The 21152-nt window shown below is 55.0% G+C and overlaps 7 protein-coding genes across 9 annotated transcripts, besides 11 other annotated features; 5 read left to right on the top strand and 2 right to left on the bottom strand.

The window, feature by feature from the left end:
* Positions 1-212: 212 nt before the first annotated feature.
* Positions 213-252: a tandem repeat.
* A 437-nt stretch (positions 253-689) lies between these two features.
* EKO05_0009689 (uncharacterized protein) lies at positions 690-2005 on the top strand (the record flags this gene model as incomplete). 2 transcript variants are annotated; one of them, XM_059637596.1, is made up of 2 exons in its annotated part: positions 690-713; positions 776-2005. In XM_059637596.1, the coding sequence occupies 2 exons, from the start codon at positions 690-692 to the stop codon at positions 2003-2005; spliced, it is 1254 nt and encodes a 417-aa protein (XP_059493579.1). The 2 variants fall into 2 exon arrangements, with proteins under 2 accessions (XP_059493579.1, XP_038795069.1); XM_038946914.2 differs by having other exon boundaries at positions 690-2005.
* A 229-nt stretch (positions 2006-2234) lies between these two features.
* On the bottom strand, positions 2235-3011 carry EKO05_0009688 (uncharacterized protein; the record flags this gene model as incomplete). Of its 2 annotated transcripts, XM_059637595.1 has the most annotated exons (3): positions 2235-2342; positions 2404-2560; positions 2719-3011. In XM_059637595.1, 3 exons carry the CDS (start codon positions 3009-3011, stop codon positions 2235-2237), a joined length of 558 nt encoding a protein of 185 aa, XP_059493578.1. The 2 variants fall into 2 exon arrangements, with proteins under 2 accessions (XP_059493578.1, XP_059493577.1); XM_059637594.1 differs by having other exon boundaries at positions 2235-2560.
* Positions 3012-3026: 15 nt separating this feature from the next.
* On the top strand, positions 3027-4226 carry EKO05_0009687 (uncharacterized protein; the record flags this gene model as incomplete). Its single annotated transcript, XM_038942663.1, has 5 exons — positions 3027-3419; positions 3483-3491; positions 3543-3710; positions 3826-3845; positions 3896-4226. The coding sequence occupies 5 exons, from the start codon at positions 3027-3029 to the stop codon at positions 4224-4226; spliced, it is 921 nt and encodes a 306-aa protein (XP_038795068.1).
* Positions 4227-4716: 490 nt separating this feature from the next.
* Positions 4717-4806: a tandem repeat.
* An 801-nt stretch (positions 4807-5607) lies between these two features.
* Positions 5608-5651: a tandem repeat.
* Positions 5652-5690: 39 nt separating this feature from the next.
* Positions 5691-5715: a tandem repeat.
* A 205-nt stretch (positions 5716-5920) lies between these two features.
* Positions 5921-5958: a tandem repeat.
* A 113-nt stretch (positions 5959-6071) lies between these two features.
* EKO05_0009686 (uncharacterized protein) lies at positions 6072-9076 on the top strand (the record flags this gene model as incomplete). The annotated part of the gene is made up of 2 exons (XM_038942468.2): positions 6072-7863; positions 7914-9076. 2 exons carry the CDS (start codon positions 6072-6074, stop codon positions 9074-9076), a joined length of 2955 nt encoding a protein of 984 aa, XP_038795067.2.
* Positions 9077-9906: 830 nt separating this feature from the next.
* Positions 9907-9933: a tandem repeat.
* An 877-nt stretch (positions 9934-10810) lies between these two features.
* Positions 10811-11250, bottom strand: EKO05_0009685 (uncharacterized protein; the record flags this gene model as incomplete). Its single annotated transcript, XM_038942650.1, has 3 exons — positions 10811-10865; positions 10914-11014; positions 11068-11250. 3 exons carry the CDS (start codon positions 11248-11250, stop codon positions 10811-10813), a joined length of 339 nt encoding a protein of 112 aa, XP_038795066.1.
* Positions 11251-11756: 506 nt separating this feature from the next.
* EKO05_0009684 (Structural maintenance of chromosomes protein 4) lies at positions 11757-16426 on the top strand (the record flags this gene model as incomplete). Its single annotated transcript, XM_038942633.1, has 3 exons — positions 11757-15389; positions 15441-16322; positions 16376-16426. 3 exons carry the CDS (start codon positions 11757-11759, stop codon positions 16424-16426), a joined length of 4566 nt encoding a protein of 1521 aa, XP_038795065.1.
* Positions 11862-11885: a tandem repeat.
* Positions 11982-12020: a tandem repeat.
* Positions 16427-19334: 2908 nt separating the features above from the next.
* On the top strand, positions 19335-20567 carry EKO05_0009683 (uncharacterized protein; the record flags this gene model as incomplete). Its single annotated transcript, XM_038942610.1, has 6 exons — positions 19335-19410; positions 19504-19529; positions 19677-19699; positions 19796-19926; positions 20046-20200; positions 20250-20567. 6 exons carry the CDS (start codon positions 19335-19337, stop codon positions 20565-20567), a joined length of 729 nt encoding a protein of 242 aa, XP_038795064.1.
* Positions 20086-20110: a tandem repeat.
* Positions 20126-20149: a tandem repeat.
* Positions 20380-20402: a tandem repeat.
* Positions 20568-21152: the final 585 nt, after the last annotated feature.

The raw sequence follows: 21152 nt of genomic DNA, 5'->3' as shown, positions 1-21152 counted from the left end.
CCTCACACAGACCTGCAGCTAGGCCGCAACTCTAAAATGCTCGTGTGATCCGGCATCAGGCGATCCAGACGTAGACATGGCCAGACGGTCAGGTTGTTCTGCTGCGAGATCACGGCAGAGTGAAGATCAAGGCAGAGTGAAGATCAAGGCAGAGTGATTATCAAAGCAGAGTGAATATCAAAGCAGAGTGGATATCAAAGCAGAGTGAAGGCCCAGCGCCCAGCATCCAGCATCCAGCGTCCAGCGTCCAGCACCTCTTCTGAGGGCGGCACATTCCGCTGCATCGACGAGCGCCACGTCTCGTACCTGAATCTCACATCTGCCCACTCGCTGCGATGCCAAAGCTGGGGGGGAGCGAGGCGGCTGTCTTGTGATTGGAGATGCGCCCAGCTTGCCCTCGGCAGCGCGACCGAAACTGGCCACGGGCTGGGGTGCTGGGGTCCCTCACGAGCTGCTCCCCGCGCCTCTCTCAGCCAGACGAGCAGGACGGCAAGTCGCCAGCGCCATGCTGACGGCCGTCTCTCCCCTCACGTTCTCGTGTCCCGTGCAGCCTCAGGCCGCGCAGTGCAGCGCTGCAGACACGCAATCCTCACGTCAACGTCGTCCCGTGCCCATCACACAACAAGGGACGCACCTGGGCACCAGAGACGATTAGAGCCCGCGCTAGCAGCGAGAAGTGGGTCGGGGACATGATGACCTCAGAATGGCTGCTGGTCCGCACCTCCCGGGGGCGTTTTGTGTTTTCGAGAATCATGTCGGTCTGACGCTGCACCAGTACCGCTACCACATTTCCACCGCCTCGACCGCGACCTCCCAGTCAGCCATGGATGCGGCGCGGGGCTCCGTCTCCAGCACCTCGACGCAAAGCACGCGCGACGACGGCGCTGCGTCTTCCGAGCCCTTTGTCCTGCGCCACGGACGGCGCTATCTGAGAGGCGTGCAGCACTATCCGCTGCCATGCGATCTGCCTGAGCTCCAGCGCCAGAACCTCCACACGCTGCTCGCGACCTCTGTCCTTGGCCGCGCGCTCGGCTCCACGCCATCGCCGCAGAATCCACCGAAGAAAGTGCTGGAGCTTGCATGCGGCAGCGCGTACTGGACAGCAGTGTGCCACGACTTCCTCAGTGGTCTAGGCTACGAAGATGTATCCTACACCGGGCTGGACATTGTGCCCCTAGCAGGCGATCTCCAACGGCAAGGCATCGACTGGAAGTTCGTTCAGCACGACCTGCGCAAGCCCCCCCTCCCTTTTGACGACGACGAATTCGACATTGTCGTTATGAAAGACATGTCGCTCGTCGTACCCCTTGGCGCCCTCTCCCAGCGCCTCCTAGACGAAGCAACGCGCGTGCTCAAGTCCGGCGGCACTCTCGAAGTCTGGGAGACCGACCACATCATCCGCTCCATCCTACCGCACCCTCCGCCGCCGCCTGGCAAAAGCCCCCAAGAATACGCTTGTGCGCAGACGACGGGAACCTTCCTGATCTCGCCCATCACGCCCTTTACCGAAGTCCAGAACAAATACCTCCAGGACTCAAACACCTGGATCCAAGAAGCGCTCGATCGCCGGAAGCTGAGCCCCACGCCCTGCGTCCAAATCTCGCAGGTGCTCCTCCAAGAAACAGAGACCTTGCACTCGGTCGGCGACCGCCGCATTGCCATTCCCCTTGGCGAGCTGCGCTGGGAGCGCGAACTCGCTGCGTCGGAACCCTCGAAGCCCAAACGCCGCGAATCAGAGTCCACACGCCCCAATCCCAGGAAAGCCAGCGTCGCACTGGATACGGGGACGCTGACGGTCGAGCAGGCGGCGCTGCGGTACACGGCGCTGCTGGTCGTCGTGCAGATGATCGAGAGCCTGGAACCGCTGCTGAAGGAAGTCAGCGGGAAGAACCAGGAGGAGTGGCAGAGGTGGTGGGCCGGGTTGATGGGCAACCTGCTGGAGCAAAAAGGCGCGAGTAGCGGCGAGTGCTTGGAGGTGGGCGTGTGGTGGTGCAAGAAGGTGTGAGCTTGACATGCAAGGGAGCTGTTACCCTACTGCGTGCTTTTGGGCAGGCCTTTTGGTTTTCCTTTCTGCTTCTGTGATATCCCGGCCGCCGACGGCTATGCATCTGCCTCCTCTTTTCTCGCCCGTCTGTACATGGCTGTTCTTTTAGATCACTGGATAGGATCGTTCGTTGTACGTGGCTCTTCCCTTCTTTTTTTTTCCTTTTTTTTTTTTTCTTTTCTTTTTTTTCTTAAAAAAAAAGACCATTGGAAAAGATCGTTGTACATGGCTCTTTCTTTTTGATCATTGGATAGGATCGTATCTCTGGCGCAGTGCTCTGTAGCGTTTCAAATAGTATCTTTTCCTCCCCCCCCCTCGTCAGCCAAACACTTGACCCTACTCTTAGCATGCATACTCACAGCGCCTCCACCTCCTTCTTCACAAACTCTGCCCGCTTGATCGCGCTCTTGATCGCTACTTCGTCCGTCAGATGCCGCTGGCTGGAGAAGGCCTTGTGCAGCCGTGACCGCGCCCAGTCGTAGCCCTGCGGGTAGTCTCGTGACAGGTAGAGCAGCTCTGCGACTTGGTCAGTAACGCTTGGTCAGTAACGCTTGGTCAGTAACGCTTGGTCAGTAACGCTTGGTCAGTAACGCTTGGTCAGTAACGCTTGGTCAGTGATGATTGGTCAGTGACGCTTGGTCTTGATGTTGGTGAGCGGTTGCGGGTAGGCTTGCCTTTGTATATGCGCATCACTTGATGACGCAACGAGAGAGGTGCAGTGGACATGTGTGAGCGTTGAGACGGTCCTCGCTGGGGAAGGGAAGCTGGGGTGGAAGGTGAACGGGGGTTCAGGCGGGAAGGAGAGGAGTGGAGAAGCGCGGTCGAGGACTGGAATGTGGACGTGTTGGAGTGGGGAGCTCGTCCATTGTGCTTCTGACGTACGGTAGGGCTGTTGCGGCCCTCGGCTTAATTCCGTCGCGGCATCGCGCAACACTTGGACGACACCTGGGACCTCACGTTCACTCATTGCCCTTCTCTACGCATGTCGGTTGTGTTTGAGAGGCTCGATTGGAGCGTACGAACTGCTATGCGTCCCCTCACTACACGTGCAGCGCTCCTGCGCTCCTCCGCATCTCCTAGAACCCCCTCCGCGCAGCGCGCCCGCCTACCCGTACCTCGACTCCCGCATTGCCGCTTCTCCAGCACTGAGGCTCCGGCTACCGAGAGGCTGTCACCACGCTGGCTGTCAGATGTGCGCGCACGAATCGGCAAATGCATCATGTTTGGCATCGACGATGCGCAGACGAGCAAAGCTGGGTCGATACTACAAGAGGTGTCATCCGATTGGCGAGAGTTGCTTGCTGGAAGTGAGGGCTTCTTGACGGGTCAGGAGTATAGAGGGCTGTACAGACACGAGGTTGCGTGGGGTGAGATGGTAGGTCGCATGCTGATTGCGAGTGCATTCTCCGTGGAAGCTGACGGAAGACGCGTTTGACAGGATAGCATGGTAGGTCGTGGTGCCCGTTGAAACGGGTTGTGGTGTACTGACATGGTCAAGGGTCATATCAACAATGTCATGTACAACCGGTACGCTGAGTCGGCGCGCGTCAATTGGACCCTCAACTTGGCTGCCCAAGACCCGGCGCATAAGAAGGAATGGCTGGAGCTGGTGTCACCGAAGAGCGTTGGGTTGATCCTGAGAAGCATCAAGACGGACTACAAGTTTGTGAGTGCTCCCTGCCATCCAGTAGGAAGCGCGCGGGAAATCGTGTCGCGTGCTGCTTGTGAAACCAAGGCAACGCGGAGATGAGATGACTCTGCTGACTCGCTTTGTCGTGGAGCCGATGAAGTGGCCCGACAGGTAGGTAACGTTCGCTGTAGTAGTCGATGTGGCCAGTCTAATGGACGCAGGATCACTGTGCTCCATAAGCTTAGGAACCAGCCAGAGCAAGACACGGACCACTTCTTATTGGATGTCCTGATTCTGTCAGAAGCCCACCGGCGTACAGCAGCACGATGCATGGAAGACATTGTGGTCTACGACTATAGGCGTGCGAAGAAGTCGCCGCTGCCAGGCTTCATGGTGGACAAGTTCAGGAAGACATTTGAGCAGCAGGAGCAGGCCAAGGAGAAGAACAGCGCCAGGGTCAAGGCACTGCTAGAGCGAGTGCGGGAGCTCGAGAAGAGCAGTTGGGACAGACCGGATGCTGTTGAAGACTTGGGCAGTGCAGGAAAGCGATGAACCGTACAAGACCTGGGCAGTGCAGGAAAGCCATGAACCGTACAAGACCTGGGCAGCGCAGGGAAGCCATGAACAGCGGTGCCGTACAAGACTTGGGCAGTGCAGGAAAGCGATCAACCGCCGTGCCGTGCGCTCAACTGAAGTCTTGACACTGACACCGACCAAGCTGCATGGCGTGATGCTTTCCGCAGTGATCGGCTGGACTGCCTGCTGGGACTTGGGTTCACGATGAGCTTTTTGCAGTGATGTGCATGACCGTTTGGCGCGTGACTGTGGCAGTTTCCTGATTCGGACGTCGCACGGCATGCTGATTGGCGTGGTTGCGTTAAGCTTCGAGGCCGGCCGTGTGCCGCGTCCGCCGGGTGCAATGGAGGGGCGGAACAAAGAAAGGCAGGTTTGGTGGAAATGCTCCGATCAAATTGGAGTGCCGAGGGAAAGCCACACGATGGTAGGTAGCATGTGCTTTCGGCGGAGGCTTGTCTGTGCAGGTTGGTCATGGTCATGGTCACGGTCACGGTCATGGTCACGGTCACGGTCACGGTCATGGTCACGGTCATGGCCATGGCCATGGTCACGGTCAAGGGTGCGTGAGAGTGTGTGCGGTGGGCGTTGCCGTGAGCATCACAACACGAAGACAAGTCGAGGCAATCGTGGGGACGTTGCAGGGCAGGCAGGGCGAATCGAAAACACGGGCTTGGCACTCGACGCAAGCGTGCGGGTGTCGGTGTGAGCAGGGCAAACAGGCTGCTTTATTCGCGGTAGAGGTGCAGAAAGCGCATCATGCCCAGGGGGGCCCATGTGCACGCAAATGAGACGCACAAGCTAGACGGGCGAGCGGCGCGAGGCAATTGGCTGCAGGTGTTGCAGGTATAGCAGGTATGGCAGGCGTTGCAGGCGTTGCAGGCATGGCAGGCGTTGCAGGGCATGGCAGGCGTTGCAGGGCACGGCAGGCATGGCAGGGCAGCAGCAGAGCGGCAGAGCGAGCTGTTGTCGTGTGCAGCGCGCAGTACAATCTGAGTACCTGGCGTCAGGGGGGGACACTTGAGTCTTGACTCTTGAGGGTCTTGAGGTCAGCAAGACGAGCGTGTCCGGGCAGCTCGCCGAAGACGGGCAGGACTGGCGGCAGACTTTGCTTGCATCGGCCAAGCGTGCCCGAGCGAGGCTTCTCTGGTGCCCTTGCGGCTGGAGGGCTCGCTGTCTGGCTGCTTTGACGTCGATCTCACGCTCGGAGGGTCCTCGGCGAGTGCAGATCCAGTAATCCAGTACCTCCAGCACCCAGCTCGAGGCGCGATCCTGCCGCTGGGCGCTGGCCGCGGTGGGTGGGCTGACGGAAAAGAGAAGCCACCCACGGCCAGCCTGGGCTTGTTATTGCGTGCAGCGGTGTTGTTGATGTTGTTGACGTTGTTGATGTTGTTGTTGTTGTTGTTGCGTGCAGCGGCGTCGTTGTCATTGTTGCGTGCCAGGGCAGTGCAGTGCAGTGCAGTGCAGTCGGCGCAGTGCACCCTCACCCAGAACGTGACGTGCGTGTGAGGCTCCACGGCTGCCTACGTAAAAAACACGCAGGTGGACGGCGCTGCCTCTGCCTCTTTCCTGGTTGACACGGACGCAACGTTCGACAGGCCCGCCAAGCCCGCTACGCCGTCGCCGACTGGCTTTCTCATTCGTGCTCGCTGCCCTGCCCCCAGACGCCCTCGACGCCCACGACCAGACACCACCACCACCGCACACGACCCTCCCCCGAACATTTCCCCTCGGCCAGCGGCGCCCCTCTTCCAAACTGGCTCGTCCTGTGCAGCAGTCGAGTCGACCTGGGGAGACCGCTTGCCCGCCCGCGCACCGCCTTCTATGGTAGCAAAGGGGAGGAAGAACGCGGCATCCCAGCATGACAGACGCAACGAGAGTGGCCTCGCGGCTCCGGGCAAGCGTGTCCAGCGCCAGAAGAGCAACCCCGCGCTCAACCCCGCGCCCCAGGCACCCGCCGACGCCGCGCCCAGCCCCGCGAGCGACCCAGTAGAGCAGCAGCCCGCGCCACCGCAGCAGACGCACGCGCGCGCGCAGCAGCAGCAGCAGCAGCACAACGAACCCCCGCCGCCGCCGCCGCCGCCACCACCGCCACCCAGCAGCATCCACGACTCGACCCCCGCCGCCAGCGTGCTCGACAACACCCCCGCCGCCGACAGCCCGCCCGTCGAGCGTGCCAGGAGCGCCTCGGACGCGTCGCTCGACAACCCAGACATCTGCCGCCACGCTGCCTCTCCAGCTGCTGCCCGCGCCAATGGCCACTCCAAGCCGCCGTCCGTCTCCATGGCCACGCTGCTCGCTGTCCCCGCCACCATTCTCACCTCCTGTCCTCTGCGGGACGTCCTCGCCATCCTCATCATCCTCCTCCAGCTCCCCCCCACCGTCCTCACCGTCGTACAGTTTCTCTTTGCAACCCTCACTTTCGTGCCCCCCCAAGCCGGTACCCCCCTCTCTGCCCTCTCGGCGTTTCCCTCCTTCACCGACATCTTCCAGGGCTCCGGTGGCACCCCCTCTCTCTTCACCACAATCGCCGCCGACGCCTCCATCCTGCTCGTCTGGCTCGTCCTCTGGGTGCCTGTGCAGAACTTCTTCCTAGATCTCGCCCAGGCAGTCATCGCCATCGCCCTCGGCGGCGCCGCTGCTGGCAAGGCTGGCACCACCAACGGCATTTTCATCTGTGTTGTCATCATTCTTTCCAACCACCTGCTCAGGTTCAGGCCTCTCCGGCAACACATCGTCCACTTCCTGTGGTCCGGGCTCGCCCGGGGAGGCTTGGAATTCCTGACGAGCCCGCCGAGCGCACCAAGTTATCTGGAAAGCTTCTCAAGCCCCCACGGATGGCCCCGCAGCCTCCTGGGCATCCACATCTTGGCCCAAGGTGTCGTTCGCATTATTCGGCGCTCTCTATCTCGACGAGACGTAGCGCAGTCACTGCCCACGGGCAAGAAAACGGACCCCGAAGTGGGCAACCTCCAGCGTGCCAATTCGACCTCGCTCCACCCGCCTACCGACGTGCCAAATACCTCGAGTACCGATGGCCGCCCCCCGGGGCCGTCGCCCGCATTGCACAAGGACAAGGCGAGCAGCTCGCGGAGGAAGAGGAAGCAAGCTACCCACGTTCGTTCTCAGCAGCCTTTTTGGGCTGCACTTGCCAGTACAAAAGTTACCGTTTTAAAAGAGATGGAAAGTAGCCGGGCAGCAAACGATGCCGACGAGGCCAACGCAAAAGACGCAAATCACATTGGAAACGCTATTTGGAGACCGGAAGACGATCGTGTGTGGATTTCGGAAGTTGGCTACTCCGACATTTCATTTCGTGTCAGTCTGTTCAACGCGGCAGACGTTCAAGAGGAGGAAGATTCAAGTGTTGGCTCCGGCATCGACAAGTCGAAGCCTTTCTACATCCGCGTAAACGGTGCAGATTGGAGCTCCGCCCGGATCCGTCAAAGCACTTCGTTGGGATACCAGGGTCAAGAGGGAACGGGCTTCTGGGTAGGAGAGATTTTTGGTCTCACGGCACTTTCAAACTACTATTGCGAGTTCGTCAGGACTGTTGACAACGAAGTCTTCTACTCCACCAGCCTTATTACCTCAGCCGGCCCGGTTGCTGAACTAGGTAGGCGCACTTGTCTACTCGACAGCGTTGCTGAACTAACAGTCTTCTAGCCTCCATCGCCTCACCGCCAGCTCATCAGACCCTCCGCCCATCTTCGCCGACGACAACCCTCAAGAACTCGATCGCCGCGGCCGACCAGCAGCTACAGGAGCAGCGCAATCGCCTGAAGCGAAACAAAAAGGACCACAAGACAGCCATCTCTACCATCAAGAAAGAGGTCGATACGCTCAGCAATCGCTTGTCGAATGCTGGAGGCAGCGATGAGCGCCAACGCCAACGTGTCCTTCAGTTTACGCAAAATATCCGGCAGGCAGATGATGCTGCCGCCGATTTTGCCCTCCAGGCAGACAGCTTGGGCGCGATCCCGGAAGAGGAGACTCGGGAGGCTGCAGCCAAGAAAGCAGAGTGGAAGAAGCAGCGGGACAACAAGAACGCTGTGGCTCGCGAGTTCGATGCAGTCAAGGCTGAAATCGAAGCACAAGTTCAGAGCGTAGAGACAGACATCTCGACCGCCTTACAGAAGCGAGAGCGTCTCCAGCAGCGTCAAACCAGACTGAACGAGCAGCACGACCGCCTCGTCACCGCCAACCAGGAAGGCTTTACGGCTAAGCAGCGAAGGGAGCAGGAGCGTCATGCTTTGAGACTACAGCGCGCCGACGTTGAACATCAGTATCGCAACAACATCAACGGCTTCGAACGTCGAGCTGAAGAGCAGAACATTGCCACTTCTCAGATTATGCAGACGGCCCAGCACTACGAGGCTCTTCTTTTGCAGAGTGCGCATCACGAATCGATCCCTACAACGCCCGAAGGACCCCTCCCCGGTACGACCATGTCACCCCACGCCAACGCCTTCACTAGCTTCACCTTTCCCTCTCTGCGCCATGTCGGCAGCACTCCTGGTTCTCTTCGGGGTGGCCGCGGTCGCTCGTCTTCTATGCTGTCTGATGTCTCTGGCTTCACTGACGGTTTCGAGGAGCACATATCTCCCGCATATGCTCTCGAAAACCCCTTCAACATTCCTGGCTTTGTCAACGGTCATACCAACGGCAGCCAGGACAGTGGCAGCCTCAGCTCGGGGACCTCGAGTCAGAGCTCAAGCCAGAGAGATCCGTTGAGCCCGGTACAGAGCATCAAACCGATGATGCTCCGCAGTGCAACAAGCGGCAGCGCTGGGTTGATGAATCCAATCGGTAGCGGAAGGAAATCTTAGGCGATCCGTTCTGAAGTTCTTTACGTAGCTTTCCAATGTGACTTTATTCTTTTGGTCGATTTAAAAACGAAAAGAAAATGGGTACTGCCGACGCTGTGATGTGGTGCACTCATTAGTGAACCGCTGACTGACCATCCAGGCATCTTACACACTCTAGGTTCCCTCGTGCATGCGACGTCTCAACCTTAATGCCTCTATCGACTCTGTCCTCCCTAGCCATCCTCTTCCTCCTCATCAATATACCTCAACAGCGCACCCCATCTCCTCCCTTCTGCTGCTCACCAACCACCAAATCCAGAACCACTCTCCACAAGACCACTTTTCCACTCACGCACAAACAACACCATGGACACCTCTCTATCTACCCGCCAGCATCTGCTGCGCGCCATCTGCAACCGACGGGTGGGTGTTGGTGTATGATGCTTTCCACCTGTGTAGCCAATCAGTACGGCGCTTTTCTCAGCACATTCATACCAGCTTTCGTACGCTCACAGATGTATCGCGCAGAGAGGGGACACTGCAGTTGATGGGGATAGTGGCGTCTCTGTATTGAGAGTGCTTGTGCCCTACCGCCACGAGCTGTTCTAGCGATGGCAGTCGGAGGTCGAGAGGTTCTGCGGGAGCGCGATGCTATGATCTGTGCAGCGGATCTCCCTCCCTACAGCATAGCATGAAGGAGGTTGCCGTGGAGGCGCTCAAAGTGCGTACTGCGCAGACAGTTCTGGGAAGCGGGCGGTGTAGATTGATTGTATTGATCTTGGAAGACTTGAAGACTCACGTGTTCAACGAGACATACGTTTGGTGGCGGAAATAGTAAGGGGAGGAGGATGCTCCTCCTCCTCCTCCTCCTCCTCCTCTATCACCATGTTGCCAACGTGCAGGATCGAAGACGAGTATATCACTACAGCTGAATTCCTCCGTGTCTCACATCCAGCATCAAAGTCGCAATGTCCTCCGATGAACTCCACACAAGAACAGAAACTCAAGTACAAGCCCTTGGTAGGAGACTGGCATGGCAGGCTCTATCACCACCAGATAGGATGTTTCGCGTGAAATGTCGGGCCAGAACAAAGAAACTACAACTACAAAGTCAAAGTACACGAGGTACGAGCTATTGCTGTTTCTGGAGGTGTTTCTATCGAAATGCAAGCCTATCTGAGGATTTGTATTCAGACAAGCTTACTCCGTACCAGTTTCGAGATTGCATCGGCTTGGTGCAGCTGCTAAGGGCTGCACTTGTGATTATGCGCTTTGAGGCTGACGTAGCCAAATTCCTTTCTCTCACAGATGCAGATATGTGGTTCTTGATGGATGGTGAGAACGATCTATTGGATGTGTGGAAATCATTCACAGGATTCATACGATGACGTTGAAGTAGGGAAAATTGGTAATGATATTACCCTTTGCTAATGAGCAGGACGATGATCATGTAGATAGGAATTCTGCCCATGTGCCCTTTCTCGGTGATGAAATCGCATTGTGAATGCGAAGGCTTGTGCGTCAGGGAAGACGCTCTCTCTGTTCAAGAGATTGATGGCTAGTACAGGCACCTTAGGTTCGGCGGGTGGTATGGTAACTGCTTCTACGGTACCTGTGATAGCTGGCAAGTAGGACCTAGTGATGCGGTCTTAGGCAACGTTCGCTGTTCTTGAACGTCGTTCCTCAATGGTTTCTCAGCGTCCTTGCCACAGCGGCACATCCCTATGCAGTCTCCAGTCGAGGAAAATAACAAGATTACATATCCTCCATCTTATATACCTCATATGCAGGCTCTTCGTACGGATGTGCTCTGTTGATGTCAGTCACAATATCACCATGCCAGATCCTTGTGACGTACTTCCTCAAAGCTGCCACTGCTTCCACTACAGTGTCTCTACCCAAGCAGACTGCCTCGACTCGATACTCTTCGACCTCCTCCAGAGTTCCAGCCTTACCCAGCTACGTCTTGTTAGTATCTGGCTTTGTGACCCTATTTTTGAGAAATGACGCACGTGCGGGTTGGCAGCTTCGCCCGGTCTAAACTGCCCTGTGCCTTTGGACGTGAAGCAGCATTCGGTGTAGCCGCCGGTACCTGGGAAGCGCCCGGCGCCTGCAGCAAAGATGGCAGTCTTGCAAGCTGAGAGAGCGCTTGGGGGGACGAAGAAAACTAGCTTGAACTTCTGGAGAGTGCACATGATGGGAGCGGTGAGTAAACGGAATGCCAGTGTAGTGGGGGCTTGCTGGGCTGGTGGTTGAGTGTGGCTGCGGCTGCACCTGCTGTTTGGAGAGAGGCACAGCCTGTATGTGCTTGATTGAGATTGCAAAGCAGCCTCTATTACCGCTCAGATGGGCTATACAAAGGAAGCATATATCACGACATAACATAATGGTAGCAGTACGACAATGACGTCGTTCTCCACGCTTCGTGATGAACTGTAGCCCTCGCGAAGCTGTCTAACATGAGATGCAAATAACTGCTCCAGATTTGTGCATCAAAAATCGTTCGGCAAAGGTAAGCGAGACTCGTACATGGCGATGCACGCCAGCTAACTGCAGTGATTCTGGGAGTTGACATGCGGTGGGCCACGTGCTAGCGTGTTTTGCTGGCCCGTGCGTCGTAAACATTGGACTCGCACAAGTGTGGAGCAAACTCACCACCAGACGGTCGTCTCAACACTCACTCACCCACATAGAACATAAGATGTCCTCGGCGACACCTCGACAGTCTACGCGCACGACGCGCCGCAGAGCGCCTGTCGTCGACGAGTCCGATAACGACGAGAACAGAACGCCTACACCGGACAAAGAGGAGGAGGAGGAAGAAGAGGAGTTCACACCAGCGCCGGCACCGCTCAAGACCGGAAGAGGACGCGGGCGTCCACGAAAAACTGCAGCGGCAGTTGCTGAGGATGTAGCCCCCAAGATAACGGCTAAGACGGCTAAGACGGCTAAGACGGCTAAGACGACGGCCAAAACGACAACAACACGGCGGCGCACACGCGCAACTGAGAGTGTTGAACCGTCACATATAGGGACTCCACCGGAAAGTAGCCCTCGGCCAGCTGCTCCCGCAAAGACTGTTCCCAAGAAGCGAGGGCGAAAGCCGCGAGTGTCAGTCGAGAAACACACTATAGAAGGTGGGCAACCCCTCATACTAATCATTTCCACCACCGAATCTGAACCTAAGTCTGCATCAACAGTGGAATCCGAGTACGAGATCAAAGAACCGTCTGCTACTCCCGCTGCCGACGTCGAACCAAGCGACGCAGGCGATCGAACTCCCAGAGCCGAGCAAACACCGCAAGCTGAGGAGACACCTAGAGCCGGAACTGCGGTGAAACGTCAAAGAATCGAAGTGGTGGTGAAGTCAGAGCCCACAGAAGATGACATAGTACAAAGCACCGTAGAGGAAGATACAGTCGTAGCTGAGCCTGCGGCTACAGTCCAACTGCCTTCCCAGGCAGCATTAAAGCTCTCGGAGACACCTGATGCGGCAGCGTCAACACAGCCACCGCCTACACCGAGAAAAGTTGAAAAGGTCAACGCAAATCACACAGTGCTGGAAAAACCAATGGACATCGTTGCGAAGAGACGAGCAGCTGCCGTACCTTTGTCGCAGGAGCCTGCTCCACCAAAACAGCGCACAGTCATTACATGGCTCGTTCTAACAAACTTCAAGAGTTACGCCGGACGACAGGAGGTTGGCCCTTTCCACTCCTCGTTCTCCTCCGTTGTTGGACCAAACGGATCTGGCAAGTCTAATGTCATTGATTCGCTGCTCTTCGTCTTCGGGTTTCGTGCGAGCAAGATGCGCCAAGGAAAAATCTCAGCGCTCATCCATAATTCTGCCCAATTCCCAGATCTTGATTACTGTGAAGTCGAAGTTCACTTCCAGGAAGTCATGGACACACCTAGTGGCGTTGCTGAGGTTATACCGGATTCAGCGTTGGTCATCTCGCGCCGAGCTTTTAAGAACAACTCTAGCAAATACTACATGAACAAGAAGGAGTCTACCTTTACTGACGTCACGAAGTACTTGAAGGGTAAAGGCGTGGATCTGGATCACAAGCGTTTCCTGATCTTGCAGGGTGAAGTCGAATCGATTGCGCAGATGAAACCGAAAGCGCTCACCGAGCACGACGATGGCCTTCTCGAGTACTTGGAGGATATCATCGGCACCTCCAAGTACAAGACACCAATTGAAGAGTCTGCTGCTGAAGTTGAAACGCTGAATGAGACTTGTATGGAGAAGAACAGTCGAGTGCAGCACGTTGAGAAGGAGAAAAGTAGCCTTGAGGAGAAGAAGAACAAGGCCCTTGCGTATATCAAGGACGAAAACGAACTCGCTACTAAGCAGTCTACTCTGTACCAGCTCTACATCTCAGAATTCGACGATCATATCGAGGTCACACAGGAGTCGGTCGGTCAGATGCAAGCTCAGCTGGACGAAGAGTTGCAAAAGCACCAGGGCAACGAAGAGGGTATCAAGGAGCTGGAGCGGCAATACAAGAAAGGGGCCAAGATGTGTGAGCAGCTCGAGCAGCGAAACCAGGACTTCCAGAAGGAAGTCGGCCGTGTCGACAAAGAGGCAGTGAAATTTGAAGAGAAGAGGAAGTTCTTGGCTGGAAAGCAGAAGAAGCTCGAAAAGACAAAGGAAACGAGCAGCTACAGCAGATCAGAAGCCGAGACCCTTGCGAAGCAGTACGCTGCAGATCTGGAACGATATGCCGAAGAAATGGAGGAGTTAGAACAGAGCATGAAGGTTGAAGAGAAGGAGCTTGAACGCGTGCGTCTGAGTCTGGCCGGAAAGACGCAAGGTCTCTCAGATGAGATTGCAGCGAAACAGAAGTCGTTGGAGCCATGGAGCGCGAAGATTAACGAAAAGCAGTCTGCTATGGCTGTTGCGCAAAGTGAACTCGACATCATCCGCGAGCGTGAGAACGCCGGAGCCAAGGGTATTGCCGAGGTCGAAGCAAAGATCGAAGCGCTACAAGAATTCAAAGAGAGCAAGCTTGCTGAGTTTCAAGAGTGCAAGGCTGAGAAGAAGCAAATTGCAAAGGGGTTGCAAAAGATTCAAGCTCAGATTGAAGAATTGGCACAGAGAGAAGCGCCTTTACGATCGAAGCTGTCAGGTGCGCGCGCAAAGGCTGACGAAGCTCGCTCAAATTTCTCCGCAAACCAGACGCAAGGCAATGTCTTGACAGGCTTGATGCGCTTGAAGGAGTCTGGTCGTATCGATGGATTCCATGGTCGTCTGGGTAATCTGGGCACGATCAACCAGAAGTACGATGTCGCCATCTCCACCGCTTGCCCACAACTCGACAACATGGTTGTTGACTCGGTTGAATCCGGTCAACAATGCATTGAACATCTCCGGAAAAACAACTTGGGTCGCGCAAACTTCATCCTTCTCGATCGCCTTGCCAAGCGAGACATGTCGACCCTCGATACACCAGAGAACGTCCCTCGTTTATTCGACCTTGTCAAGCCCAAGCATGATCTTCTGCGGCCTGCATTCTTTCATGTTCTGCAAAACACGCTCGTTGCCGAAGACCTCGACCAAGCGGAGCGCATTGCGTACAGCGCGAAGCGGTGGCGTGTTGTCACTCTTGATGGCAAGCTCATCGATACTGCTGGTACAATGAGTGGTGGTGGTAGCAGAGTCGTCAAGGGTAAAATGTCGTCTAAACTTGCATCTGATATCTCGAGAGACCAGGTATCGAAGCTCGAGCAGGACAGGGATACACTCGAGCAGACCTTTTCCGAGTTTCAGCAGGAGCAGCAGGAGCTTGAGAGCACGTTGCGAAGCCTGAACCAACAACTACCTGAGATTGAAACAAAGGCCCAGAAGATTGTGTTGGAATTGGAAAGTTTCGACCGCAACATCGCTGACTCTGAGCGTCGCATCCAAGAGCTGGGTGCAGAAAAAGCCTCGGCAAAGACCGACAAGGGACGTGTGTCCTCACTGGAGAAGAGCATTGCCTCCATGGAGAAGGAGATATCGAAACTGCATGCTGAGACGGCCGACGTAGAAGCCGAGATCAAGGCGCTACAAGACAAAATCATGGAGATCGGTGGTGTCAAGCTACGCCTCCAAAAAGCCAAGGTCGACGACTTGAAGCAACAGATCGACACATTGACAGAGCAGGCATCCAACGCCGAGATTTCGAAGTCGAAAGAGGAGAAGCAGCGCACTAAACACGAGAAGGCCCACAACGATGCTGTTAGGGAGCTTGAGAAGCTCGCAGTCGATCTGAAGAAAGTGGAACAGGATATGGAGTCTCATCAGCGCGATGCGTCGGGTGTCCGTCAACAAGCTGAGGAAGCTCAGGAGGTATGCATACCTATCACTCGTTTGTCTGACACCATACTAATCAGCTCTTAGTCCCTTGAGTCCACTAAGGAAGACCTCCAAGCTGTAAAGAAGGAGCTCGATGAGAAGACCGCTGAGCTCAATGAAACTCGTGCCATCGAGATCGAGATGCGCAACAAGCTCGAAGAGAGCCAGAAGCAACTGAACGACTTCCAGAAGAAGCAGGCGTACTTCCAAGACAAGCTAAGTAAGCTCACATATCAGAACGTTACAGATCTAGGCGAGGAGCAAGAGACTGGCGAAGGTCTTCCCACATACAGCAAGGACGAATTGCAAGACCTCGATAAGCACGAACTCAAAGACGAGATCGCGGCACTTGAAAAGAAGAACGAAAGCACAAACGTCGATCTCGCTGTCCTTGCTGAATATCGCAAGCGTGTTGAGGAACATGCTGCCCGCTCTTCCGACCTGGCTGAAGCCGTCAGCTCCCGTGATGACGCAAAGAAGCGTTGCGACGAATTGCGCCGTCTCCGTCTCGAAGGATTCATGGAGGGTTTCAGCATCATCACTGCCCGCCTCAAGGAGATGTACCAGATGATCACCATGGGCGGTAACGCGGAGCTTGAACTCGTCGACTCGCTCGATCCCTTCTCCGAAGGCATCCTTTTCTCCGTCATGCCGCCCAAGAAGAGCTGGAAGAACATCAGCAACCTGTCTGGTGGTGAGAAGACGCTTTCCAGTCTGGCGCTCGTGTTCGCTCTCCACCATTACAAGCCGACGCCGCTGTATGTCATGGACGAGATCGACGCGGCGCTGGACTTTAGGAACGTTAGCATTGTGGCTAGTTACATCAAAGAGCGAACGAAGAATGCGCAGTTCATTGTCATCTCGTTGAGGAACAACATGTTCGAACTCGCGAGTCGGCTGGTCGGTGTGTATAAGGTTAACCATATGGTAAGTCGCCGACCTTGTGAGGCTATAAATGACAAGTGCTAACGAGGTCGCAGACGAAGAGTGTCACGATCGAGAACAAAGACTACATTACCGCACGCGCATGATTGGTAGTCTGTTGTTTATGAACGCGTACGAATAATGTTGGTCACTGGGCGGCGTTAGGCGCAAAGGCGGATGGCTTCTATCTCGAAGTTATTGAACCAGTCACTGGCTTGGAGATATTTTCCATAATACCATATCGAGGCGTTATTTGCGTTGATAAAATTCGGTCTGCTCTGTATCCACCGAAGATAATAAAACGACCATGTGATAGTTGACATAGCGCATGCAAGTAGCCAACCGATTACCTATGTGGCTTACTGGTACAGCCGCTTCCGCTTCCACCAACCGGCCGGCACAGCCCTGCCCGTAGGACATCTCCAGCTTTGTCAGCCATTCTTTCACACATGAATTCTTGACAGTTCACTCACACGGCTCTCGAGATGGAAGTTCTTACGAATTTGGTCTACGCTGCAGCTTCCCCAAGACTAGATCCATCACCATTATTAAGCTACACCGTACGCGTACCTGAGTGGAAACGAGTATGGGTAGTACAAGAAATGATCCTTACTGCCATCGAGATAGCATTTACTCATATACACACAAAAGCGTGAACTCCCAACCCCAACTATTAGCTTGTAGCTAATCCACTGAGTCTCTATCGCATTCTCAGCTTGTCAATCCCCAGAGATGCTGAGCTAGAGCAACTCACCCGCGAGTTGCGATTGAGGAATGGTATGAAGGACACCTAGCAAGAAGGAGTGACCCTTCGCGAGACTGACAACGAGCAGATTTAGCCTCCGTAACATTGACAAGCAGTATCAATCTGGTAGTTCTTCAAAGACCCCCGAGTTTAGATATTGATAGTCGCAGGAACAACTGCAACTACAAAGACGACGTAGTCAAAGACCTCTGTCGGCACCACCACCCCCACCCGTCTCACAACCAGCATCGGAGCCCCAACCCTCTACACCCGCCACAAGGATATCAGCCAGACCCAACGTACTTGGTGCGAGGCCATGCTACCCCATCGTAGCGTTCATGTTCATCGTCTTCATGGGCAGTGCTACTTTCGCTATATATTGGACTCTCCATACCAAAGCAATGGGCGATGCCTTCACCGCAGCCAGCTGGTTTGTTGCTGTCGGCACGCTCATAGCTGCTATTCCAGTCGCGCATCACTATCCGACTTGCAGATGCTAGCAGACGATAAACCTAGTTGAGGGCGGACCAGATGAGGTAGAGCTTGGCCAAGTTTCTATTTCTTTACGGTGACATCTACATCAATTGGGTTTCTTGCTGAAGGGGTAGTGCCGCGGCGGTATAAGAGAACCAAAACACTATCCGGCGTCTCTGTTTAATTATGCACATTCTTACGTCTTCACCCACGCTTCACAATCTCCTCAATCCCATTTAAACCGTTCCTCTCGACGATCATCACAAGCGCTCAGCCCCCCTCCATGAGAGGTCGTTAACACTCTTACGGACATCCTTCTCTTCTAAGTGTGATAAATGCAAACGCTCTGCTTTTCCAGAATCGTCGTCTGTTCTAAACGTCTCCTCCTGAGCGCGTGTCGAATGTCGGCCACAGAAGGGCCGGGTACAATTGAGCATACAAGAAACTGATGGGGCACGCAGTGGTGCTGTCTGGTTCTTCGATATGGTGATGATGTGCCAAGTCAACGCATGCATGAACGATGAGTGTTCTAGCGTGGTGATGGCAGAAGGTGCTTATTGAATATAGCATCGTACCAACCTAGTAGTTGCAGCCTGTCAGTACTAGAATTGAACCTACTTGCTGTGCTTCTTTTCCAGTCTTCTTCAGAGACGTAAAGACAGACATGCGTGGCAGCGAAGCTATTCAACGCGTGACGGGATCGGTCGCGGGTGCATACGCGGCTCGTCCATCGAAAGTATGCCGCATCTGTCTCGTGGCTTGATGACAAGAGCAATTCCGGTCAAGTGGGTTTGAGGATTATGCGCACCCCCGACTTCGAAGTATGTTTGTTTTTGACACGTAGTCTTGACCTAAAGTCGAGCTTTCAGGGAGTGCGCGCGCGTGACCAACAGATTCAAATGACGCGTGGACATACGAACTAGAACGCTTTTATCCAGAGAACAACGACTGTAAACACATAGCGCAAGATAGAGACATCAAGAATTGCTTGTGCTAATTTGGTCATCGGTGTGAATACTAAGAACGAAACTAAGGGGTGTGTGTTGAGGTGGAAGCGAAACAACGCGAGTAGCGACGCGCGAAGAATCAAAACAACACCAATACTCGGTCTTGACGTCTGGTTCGAGGCCAAGAGCCCTCAGCTGAGAACTCAAGGAGATCAAGTCTACCGACAGCCTCGAATGAACGCATTGGCGCACCGTAGAATTGTGTGGAGCGCGCAATATCTGCAGTCGCGTGGAAGCGTCAGATCAGAGTTGGGAACAGCCTCATAAACAGGCAACGACATCGAGTCACCATATGAGCTAGACACTTTAAGGACACCCAAGCGACAGTATAGCGTCTGCCTAATGCTCGACGGGAGAGGGAGATCAGGGACGATACTCGAAGCAGTCAGGGATGCAGGCGGGAATCATGAAGTGGGATGAAGCACGAGGTCTACGGGACGGAAGGCGAGCGGCAGGCTCTGAACACCCTGACAGAACCTCTCTGCAAACGTCCCACATCACCCAGTGAGAGCGCGCGATTAGTTGTCTCGAGATCAGAAAAGGCCGTACAATAATAAAATGCTTCCTAAATAGGAATGGACGATTATGTCGCGCAGAAGTTGATCTGGATGCACCTGCTCGGTTGCAGCCGTCAGATAAGTAGCTCCCCCCCGCTTCGAGGCGCGCGGTGCTCCCACCTCAGTGACTTCCGACGCTTCCACAACAACAACCACTCCATCGATTTCGCCGTTCAGCCCCTCGTTAGAAGCATCAGATACGCGTCTATCACGACTCATAATTGCTACCAATATGCCTTCTAAGAAAGCCACCACCGCTGCCCCCAAGAAGGCTACCGCGGCTAGCGCGAACCATGGCTCCTACATCGGTATGTCGCTTCAATATCTCGACGCAGCGCTGTCGCAGCGCTGTCGCGTCGGTGCCATTGTGTTCGCAGTCCTTTACTGACCGTTTACAACAGATATGGTCAAGGATGCTATCATCAACGTAAGTCTATACTTTCCGGCGCATCACGACCCCCGCACCTGAGCTTGCAACGCCAACGCGCCGACTCGGGCGCAAACAACAACAAAGCGCCCCAACTCCTCGTGGACTTGAGACCATGATTGCTGACGTACTCTTTGCATCTTACAGTTGAAGGAACGTAACGGATCCAGGTCAGTAACTCCCTCGGAAGCTGTTGATGCTCTACGCGTCACGCCATGCTTTCGTCTTGTCATGCTCGAGAACTTGCACTGACCAAACCTCAACAGCCGCCAAGCTATTCAGAAGTACATCAAGGCCAACAACGAGGTCTCCAACCTCTCCGAGGCTGCCTTCAAAAGCCACCTCAACCGTGCCATTTCCTCAGGCGAGGAGAAGGGTGACTTCACACGTCCCAAGGGTACGTTCCGCTTCCAGTAGTCGAACCTTGATGTTTGCGTAACAGTGAACGCGTCCGCATTCGACGCGTCACTAAAATCACCCATTACTGTTGAGAACTTACACTGACGCGTCCTGCAGGTGCGTCTGGTACCGTGAAGCTCGCAAAGAAAGAAGCCAAGCCTGCCGCCGCCGCCGCCGCCGCCAAAAAGACCGAGCCTAAGGAGGAGAAGAAGGAGAAGAAGCCTGCTGCTACCAAGGCTAAGACTGCTACCAAGGCCAAGGCTACCGCAACCGTTGGTACACCCACACATCTTCATATAGCAACTGTTAACACTGTACAAGAAGGTTAAGGCCACCACCATAAAGAAGACTCCCGCGACAAAGAAGGCTACAACCGCGAAGGCGACCACCACCAAGAAGGCCGCTCCCGCTGCTAAGCCCAAGGCTAACGCCAGCAAGCCTCGCAAGGCTGCCACCACCACCGCCGCCACCACCGCTCCTGCTGTCGAGAAGGAGGTCACACGGGTTCTCGGAAAGACAAAGTCCGGACGCGTAACCAAGACCAAGGCTCCTGAGCCTGCCGCGTCCAAGGCGGCACCAAAGAAGAAGGCTGCCGCCGCGAAGGCCACCACAAAGAAGACGACACCGAAGAAGGCATGAGCGGTTCAACCCTCGAACTTTCTTCCTTTCCTGTTGATTCTTCTCTGACTGGCCTCCATGTACAGACCTCGACGCCTCGAACCTCTTGATACGTTTTGAGTCGTCTAAGTATGTAGGCTTGTAACGTGATATCCCTTTTCTCTCTCTACCACGTCTGGGTTCTCTGGTGGGACGGTTTGGGCCATGGTGCTACTAGAGTGGTCATCTGTTTGTCTGTTTGTTACATCGGCTGGGCGTTCTGGCGCTCTCGCTTGGGTTGGATGTTTGTACTGACTCTCTTTTCGCTCAGGAAAAGAGCGCATCGACGACGTAATGTCTATCGTCGTGTCGATGGAATGAATATCAAACCATAATCTTCAACGTCTGCGCACTTTTGCTATGTGACCTCACGCGTTGTTTTGATGGCGGTCGCGCGACACGTGCAAGCTTCAGGGGCAGCTAGTGCAAACAAGGTTTAACGATATGCAGGTGTGACGTAAAAAGTCCCACTTTTCCTCAACCATTCCTGAGTTAGGGAGGATTGATCATCACCAAACATTCTGCTTAAATGGCTGTGCCCATATTAACTCTTATTGTCGACTGTGT

This window comes from Ascochyta rabiei, chromosome 17 (assembly GCF_004011695.2).
Source record: "Ascochyta rabiei chromosome 17, complete sequence".
In the NCBI taxonomy this organism is placed as follows: Eukaryota; Fungi; Ascomycota; class Dothideomycetes; order Pleosporales; family Didymellaceae; genus Ascochyta; species Ascochyta rabiei.
Note: the sequence above shows the minus strand (reverse complement) of the source record. Positions and strands in the feature narration are given on the sequence as shown.